Source organism: Mobula hypostoma, chromosome 23, assembly GCF_963921235.1.
Source record: "Mobula hypostoma chromosome 23, sMobHyp1.1, whole genome shotgun sequence".
NCBI classification, from domain to species: domain Eukaryota; kingdom Metazoa; phylum Chordata; class Chondrichthyes; order Myliobatiformes; family Myliobatidae; genus Mobula; species Mobula hypostoma.
In genome coordinates this window covers 44,346,790-44,355,593 of record NC_086119.1, presented here as the reverse complement: position 1 = coordinate 44,355,593, position 8,804 = coordinate 44,346,790, and the positions used below count along the sequence as shown (strand labels likewise).

The 8,804-nt window shown below is 42.9% G+C and overlaps 1 protein-coding gene across 4 annotated transcripts in view; it reads right to left on the bottom strand.

The window, feature by feature from the left end:
- Positions 1 to 3,510: 3,510 nt before the first annotated feature.
- The window catches only part of clip2 (CAP-GLY domain containing linker protein 2), a 168,079-nt gene continuing 162,785 nt past the window's right edge, over positions 3,511 to 8,804 (bottom strand). For all 4 annotated transcript variants that reach the window (XM_063031322.1, XM_063031323.1, XM_063031324.1 and 1 more), the window contains one exon: positions 3,511 to 8,630. In XM_063031322.1, coding sequence (XP_062887392.1) covers positions 8,619 to 8,630 — 12 coding nt within the window. In that variant the 3' untranslated portion in view covers positions 3,511 to 8,618. The remainder of the gene's footprint in view (positions 8,631 to 8,804) is intronic.

The window sequence follows — 8,804 nt, the reverse complement described above, 5'->3', positions numbered from 1 at the left end:
TTTGTCTCTAGGTCAGAAAATCCACAAAAATCACTTGATATGGTAACTACGCGCCCTCAGTATTATAATGAACAGCAGTAAGAGGATAGAAAGATGATAAGAGCAATTACTAAAATTGGAGAGATTAATTCTGGTGCCTGTAGGAGTTCGCATCAGGTTTCTAAATTTAATAATACCATGGGAGCACATTCATACGCAAGGGTGTTCATAAACTGGGTGATGAGTTCTGGAGGAGCTCAGTAGGTCAGGCAGCATCTATGGAAATGTTGCCTTTACATCTGAGAGCCTTCATCCGTCCTGACCTCCAGCACTTCCACCAGCATTTTGTGCCTGTCGCTCTGGATTTCCAGTATCCGCAGAGTCTCCTGTGTTTATAACCCAGGGTGGCTTGGACCAGCATCTGTAACCTTCTGTTTTCGGATTACCACTTTTAGTTTCAATAGTCGATTGCTGATGTCCTGTCTGAAAATAGCAGCACAGCCCTGCGTTCCGTGGCTCTTTCTGAACATTTAAGAGAGATTTGATCTGGAGGAGGGCTATGGTTGGGGTACAGGTCCCAGTCCGTTTTCACACTTTTGAAATTACCGGCCCATGTTAGAACCTAGATGAGATTTTAATACCCTTCAATGACTCAAAAACAACAACAAATAGAACTTTCTACAAGCAGCAAAAAAAGAGAAAACTTTGGGCAGCGTTTAATTTTACAAGCAAGAAACTTGCTGAATTTATGTAAAGCAGAGAGGTCAGAGCATTGTGTATCTGACAGAGCACCTGATAATTGGAAAGAGTTTTGGTGGATAGAGAGGTTAAAGACTCAAAGTGAAGCCTTGACAAAAGGTTGGAATGTTAAAGAGAAAGTTTAATCTCATTTTCACTGGAATGCTCGAAGTTAATTAGGTTGCATTGGAGGTTTTTAAAAACTTGAAACGGTTTATTATAAAGCATAACATTCTTATAGAATTCACTAGAAAAGTTGTCATGATCGTTGCCTTCTTGCACAGCACCCACGTTCAAGCTCACTGAGATGCAGGTTCATCTTTTGCACAAGGAACCACCACTCACGATTGGCTCTGGAAATCGAGGAATGGGGGGGGGGGTGGCAGTGCTGGAAAATGGTGGCAGATTAGTGAATGGCAGAGCAAGATTGAAGACCTGGAGGACTTCTCCCAGATCCGAATTCTTAGATTCTTGTTCTTATGCTAAAATATCTCATTACCATATTAGATTATGAAGACACGCAGTCCTCTTTTATTGTCATTTAGTAATGCATGCATTAAGAAATGATACAATATTCCTCTGGTGTGTTATCACAGAAACATAAGACAGACCAAGACTGAAAAACTGACAAAAACCACATAATTATAACATATAGTTACAACAGTGCAAACAATACCGTAACCTGATGAAGAACAGGCCATGAGCACGGTAAACAAAGTTCAAAGTCTCTCGAAAGTCCCACATCTCACACAGACGGGAGAAGGAAGAAAACTCTCCCTGCCATGCCTGACCACAGTCCGACTCTGAGTTGTCCGAAAACTTCGAGCCTCCGACCAGCCCTCTGACACCGAGTACCGAGCACCATCTCTGCCGAGCACTTTGACTCCAGCCTCAGTTGCCAGCAGCAGGCAAAGCCGAGGATTTTGGGGCCTTCCCTCCGAAGATTCTCGATTGCACAGCAGCAGCGGCAGTGAACCGGGCATTTCAGAAGTTTCTCCAGATGTTCCTCCGTGCTTCTCATGGCTGTCTCCATCAAATTAGAATTGTGCACGGTACCCTGTTTAACAAGTACGATATCATTTCACCGGAGAGGCTGCGCGCGCTATATATGGAGCTAATTGAATGGGGGTGCTAGGCAAAGATTATGACAACTTTTCTGGTGAATGCTATAAGAATGTAAAAAGGCAAATTATAAAAGTACCTGGGAAATAAGCCTAGAACAGAAGCCATTGACACAGTGCTTCAAATAGAATACAGCATGTCCAAGTTAGGTTCCTATATGACATGACCCCCTCAGCGGCGTGAATCATTAACATCTACCAAGTAATGAAAGGCCTAGATAGAGTGGACCTGGGGAGGATATTTCCAATAGTGGGAGAGTCTATGACCAGAGAGCACAGACTCAGTACAGAGGGATGTCCCTTTAGAACAGAGATGAGGAGGAATTTCTTTAGCCAGAGGGTGGTGAATCTGTGGAATTCATTGCTACAGATAGGTGTGGAGTTTGGTATGTTCAAAGCAGAGGTTGATAGGTTCTTGGTTAGTAAAAGTATCAAAAGTTACAGGGAGAAAGCAGGATAATGGGGTTGAGAGGGTTAATAAATCAGGCATGATGGAACGGCGGAGCAGATCGATGGGCCGAATAGCCTAATTCTTCTCCTGTCATATATTCTTATGTAGTAAAATGATCTCGGACTGTCACGGGAGAGTTATCAAAGTTTGCAAGTCAGCTACATGTAAGTGTAATTGGATGTGGTGAAATGCTTGGTCAAAAAAGTGGGCAATGAGGAAGGCCCTAAATGAGGAGAGAAGTTTTTGGGCTGGAGGAGATGAGAGGTGCAGAGTGCAAGCAGGTGTGAAGGGGGATTTGGAAAGAAGAATGAGTGCATTGGAATTAAGGCCTTGCTGGACTGGGATCCAACAGAGTTGTGTAATGTAATGAGGTATACTCAGACAGGGACTAGAGCGATAACAGGAGGACTAGTGTTCAATAATTTTATCTTTCACAGACTAAGGATTTAGTTTCTCAAATAGTGGTGGGCATGGGGTGGGTGGTTCCTGATAAACAAGGGGGAAACATTACCAGGAATGGGCAAAATGCAATCAGATCAGCTGTGATTGTGGTAAATCATAGGTTACGATCATAGTCTAGTGTAGTTTTGTGTTGTTTTTTACGTAGTTCAGTGTAGTTTTTGTATTGTTCATGTAGCACCATGGTCCTGAAAAACGTGGTCTCATTTTTACTGTGTACTGTACCAGCGGTTATGGTCAAAATGACAATAAAAAGTGACTTGACTTGACTTGAAATCATGGCGAAATCTCAACGGCCCAGGAGGTCTTTTCCTACGACTACCTCGTATATTTGTGTGTAAACTATGGAAGTCCTGGCTCTTCCCTACAGTGTGAACAAGAGCAACACACACAAATGCTGGAGGAACTCAGCAGGTTAGGCAGCATCATTAGAGAGGAATAAGTAGTTATTGTTTCGGGCCGAGGCACCTCATCAGGCTGTGATTAAGATAACCCAATGCAGGCTAGTGCACCTGCCTCTGTGAAATGAGGGCGAAAATTATACAGCAGTGAAGCGACCCATTCTTTGTGGCTTTATCAGTAGATCACTGTCAAAACTGAAGTAGCGGATTTCCAAGAATATCAGGTGCATACGCACCGAAACCATCGCTAACAAATCACCTTTTGTGATATTACATTTGAGTCGCAATGTTGATCAGGTTTGGTGGAGCAGAATTCTCTTTTTGTTACATCAATAAACTAAAGCGGCTAAGGAAAACAGGATTCATTTTATTTTGAAAACAAGGTTAACACATGAACAACTCCATGCAGTTTACTGTAATGGGTAGAGTATTAGCCATAACTGAGTGTTAAAGATTAAATATTCACAACCAGCTCCACACATTAAAACAACAATGAGAATTCTGTTCGGTCCCACTATAGTCTGTATCATAAGCACTGGAGTATGATACAATTATTCCACTTCTCCTCTGTGGAAATGAGACAGAGGAAAATTTCTGTATTTTCACCATACCACGTAGAGATAAAGGATACTCCCACAGCGCACCGCACCACAGATCTCCACTTATTCTTGTAGCACATGGATTCATGAAAGGTGCTCCAGGTGATAAGGCAGAAGCAAGAGGCTGGTTTGGTTATCTACACATTTACCTAGGAACCAAATGCCAACTACAGACTGCTGTCACTTATTACGGGTAGCAGTGGTCCCCTGTGGAAGCTTTATTATACTGTTCAGTAAGGCAAACCCATTGTAAAAGCCCATTTACGGTCAAAATGCCAAAATGTGTATATGGTGGCGGGGGGGGGGGGGAGATTTACAGACCTGAAACATCCAATGACCCCAGGTTATATCACTGATGACGTGTCCCAGAGCATCCTAAGATGTATCTCAGCATCACAGAATGAATAGTGCATATAGACCAGCTATACAGATTGGGTATGGAACATAGTCAGCACACATCTGCTCTTCTGTGAGAAGAACAGAATTAAAATTGGAGGGATGGAGCCTCTATCTCTATCCCCCGATTGGCCTGATAGTAGGGATAGGGATGGGGAAGGGTATTGCCTCAGAGCAGGGTGGGGTGTGAAGCAGCGGTGTTGAACTGGAGGCAAGAAATTCTACCAGCTCAGTCTCTCTCAGTAACCGGGCAGGCAGAGGACTTAACTTGGAGATCCAAGGGCTCGTTGCCCGGTCTAATTCATCTTTTGCTGTCAGAGAAGTGAAGTGTGGACAGACCTAATGGAATATTGGGGTGTGAAGGATGTCTCACCCTCTTCTTTTGTTTAAAATGACCATTGTAAAGCTTTGCTTTCGAAAGAGGGATGGTTACACTTAGGTCAAAGGTGCTTCATAGCTGCTAATAGTACAATACTGTGTGTGTGTTTTTTTAAGGGTGTTCTTTAAATAACAAGATAGTATGTCAACTTGACCCTTGGAGTTAATATTGATCACGTTAAGTTTATTTGCAGATCCCCAAGATGAATGAACAGGTCAAGGAACAATCAGCAAACCTGTGCCTGATTCCACAGCCTCTTAGCAAGTCATCGAGTGCACATCTTCCTCTGGAAGCAAGTGTCATTACACCTACAAAGCTGGATTATAAGATCATAAGACATGGCAGCAGAATTAGGCCATTTGGCCCATCGAGTCTTCTGCGCCATTCCATCACAGCTGATTTATTATCATCTCCTGCTTCTTCTCCCAGTAACTTTTGACACCATTACCTATCAAGAAAGTATCAATCTGAGTTTTAAATATGCCTAGTGATTTGGCCTCTACAGCCATCTGTGGCAATGAATTACAAAGATTCTCCACTCTCTGGCTAAAGAAATTCCTCTTTATCTAACAGAGTATTCTGATATTATACAGAATGTACATATCGTTTAATGATAATACTGTTTGTATAAGTGCTTATTGGGAAACAGCATTTGCATATAAGAGATAATGCTGCTATTTTCAAGTTTTTAATTAGTATTATCAACAGTTTGCTTGAGTTTGGTCCCATGTGGTGGGCAGACACAGATGGCCCTAGTGATTTTAATCATTTCAGACTTGTACTACCCACGACACAGGAGAATGCAGTGGTGGGCGTTTAGGATGAAAGTTGGTCTGAAGTGCAAATGACTTGACGAGTCAAGTAGTCGAGTTCTCCTAAGTTCCTGCGGGAAGTGGGGAGAGGGAGAAGCCACTGGCATTTCAGATCAATATGTCTTTTCACAGAGAGCTGTGAAGGCCAATCATTGGTGGCGGGGGGGGGGGGGAGGGATTTAAGGTTGATATGTCCTGGACTCTTTTTAATAGTTATGGGGAGAAGCTGGCAGAATAGGGTTGAAAATAATCAGCCACGATTGAACGTTGGAACAGACTCGATGGGCTGAATGACCTAATTCTGCACCTGTGTCTTATCAGCATATACGTGGGACAGATTGCGTGCAGAATGTCAGGGGCCTTGTCAGCTCTTATCCCACAGTTAGTTGGTAATGTGACATACACCAATGTTTACTGGGATGAGTGCACTTTATTTAACAGTTCAACATTTTGGTTGAAAAGACAAAACAAAGGTTACACCTTAAAAGTCGATTTACATCTATATTGTTAAATTAAATCTACAAACTTCTCATTCATTGCGAGTTAGAGTTTTCCAGCAAGTGGACGGGAAACCAAATTCAGGATTTAAATAATGGATAAGATTTCATATAGTGTAACTAAATATGTTTTAATAATTGGGACAAATTTACCATTAGCATTCTGATTGGACTCAGGATCAGACTGATGCTTAAATAATATTTTCATTTGCACTAAGCTAGATAACCACGAATTTGCAGTTTTAGAGGATTCGCGAGAAGACTGAATGACTTGTGAGGATGGGCAGAACTTACTTTCTTTGCTAGGGTCCAGCATTTCAAAAATCAGAGCTGGGATGTTCAGGAGTGACATCGAGATGTCCTCCTTCACATAGGAAATGGTAAAAGTCAGGGTCAGATAAAGACTTCAAAGCAAAGTTCTCTTTTTCAGCAAAATGTTCAGAGCGGGTAGCTGGATCTGAAAACCATGAACCATGGCTATTGCAAGGAAGATTGAACTTCCTTCACCTGGACATTATTCTCCTTCGTTTGAGTACCCAGTGAAGAACTGACCAGGAAGTCTCAGGTGCAGTCCCAAGCAGCTTCATGGCATGGATTCAGAATTTTCTTGAAGCAGTAGCTGATAGTTGAAGAGGGTGGGACTCCACTGGGACAAAGGAGTTACTGATACTCATTGTAAGACCAACTGTTGAGTAAAGATATTGGTTAAGTATCAATGAAACTGGCCAAGCATTCGGAGGACACGCCACAACTAACAGCACACTGATGACCTCTCCTCGTATGGCGATGAAACGTTTGCAAGTAAATTGCCAAGATTGGAGAACAACCCAATCCAACCATCGACCACCTGAGCTACACGTTTTCTAAATTACCTCCATCAATGTAACTGTCAAACACATCCAGGTTTTGCGCTAGGAATGGAATTCTAGAAGAACCCAGCAGGTCAGGCGGCATCTACGAAGGCAAAAGGCGTATTCAAATTTTAGGGACCCTGCACCAATCCTAAAACACCGACTTCCACTTTTTTTTGCCTCCGCAGATGCTTTTTGACTCTCAAAGTTATTCTAGTGCTCTGATTTTTGTTCCACATTCCAGCAACTGCTGTCCCTTTTGTCTTTATGTTTTTGGATGTCTGACTCCTATGGCGGGTGGAAACTGGGAAACTGGCTAACTCTGATGATAAAGCAGGGCACAGCTGCTTCAGTTTCCTGTTTCAGTGCAATGTCTGCATGGCCCAGGGGTGGAAGATACCAGGAGAGCCCTACAAGTAAGTTTTGCACTAATAAATTTCAGAACGTTTCCAGAAAGCAATGTCGACTTGCTCATTAATATGGCTAATATATTGCACCATGACAGTTTTCTTGTGAGAAACATTATTGACTAAATTAATGTCTACTACGTTTTTTACATTCATATGTAAAATGACATAATTTGTTGGCTTGCAATTGGCATCGTTGCATAAGCATTTCTTGGTCTACCTACTGAATAAAGGGAGAAACACTTGTCAGCTCATGTATAAGATTGCAAAGGTCAGTTCATGTAGTGTGGAGATTCATTGTTGTGGTCATTGCAATCATGCTGGTGAGTTAGTAGATATTCGGCTGCATTGATAAAGACCAACAGTTTCAGGGAAGAAGGGAGGGGAGAGGAGAACACCAAACCTTTCTTGATTATCAGTAGGCCATTTAAACGTGACCTCAGAACAAAATACTTTGTGGACAGCACCAACTTGCAGTAAATGCTGTTAATCTAGTAAGAACACTATTGCCTCAGTCATACTTTGCTTGATCGAGCTATTAGGACTGACGCTGGGTCTAAGGAGGTTGTTAAAGCTGGAAAGGGATGGAGATGTTTGGGGGTCTTAGAGTCCGTGCCTTCAGCAGGAGATATTACAACCAACGAAAAGATCAGAAGATGGGGCCCTCAAGGCAGGAGGTTTCCAAGATCTGCAGCAGGATCATCTACTTATTTTTCTCATCGCTGTTGACCTTGCTGCCTAGAAATAGCGGGTTCACCTCAAAGTGCTATAATGATTGCAGAGCCCAGGGCTGTTCTCACAATGCGATGATCTACGTGGAGAGTGAAGCTCTCTACACCATCTCAACAAAGTGCCTAGATCCCCGCTCCCACATAAATAACTAACATTCATTACTTGAGTTCATATATCATACCCACAGTGAAACAATCCTCACGGAGACAGGAGTCAGAGAGATCCTTCCAACATGGCAGATCGGAATGGGCTCAATACAGTTTTCGGAGCTGATCAGCAAGTGGTTTCATCACCATTCAACTCAACGATTAATCTTCCAACATCCAAGAACATGGGATGAACCTTCAGGGCAGGATTTATGTCTCAATGTGTGGCAACGAACTGTGGGCTTCAGCCTGACAAATGTCTTCACAATGTGGTATTGCCATCTTAATAAACACTACATATTAGCCTCATTAGCAAAAGAGATCCATTTTTTTTTCAATCTCAAGTTCTGCTTATGAGCAAAACAACAAGGAAACTGGTCAGTAAACAAGACAACGGGGCAACAATATACTTGGGCAGGAAAGCGACTGTTGACTGCTGTAGGATGGATACTGTCCTTTGGCAATTGCCTGGCTCTGGAGACACCTTTCCACTCCTGCCGTGGTTACAGGATGGACACAGGGGCTTCAGACTCCATCACTGGGGAAAAACAGTAAAAGAACACGAGGGGGCTTCCAGATGGAGCAGCTGCTGGCCGTCTGCACAAAGCACAGAGCACAATGGCTCGTTCCATCGGCACACACCTCCTGCGTCAGTGCTGGACCTGCAGGAGAACAAAAAGGAGAAAGAGTTAAGGAAAGAACCCCATTGGGAGTGGGAAGACAAGACCTCTGGATCTCGTAAGTTCCGGTGAGAATGTAATTTACTCCAGTGTCATCAATCAACACCCATCTCCACCTCTCAGTAACGAGTCATAACATTGATCATGGGTAGGGTA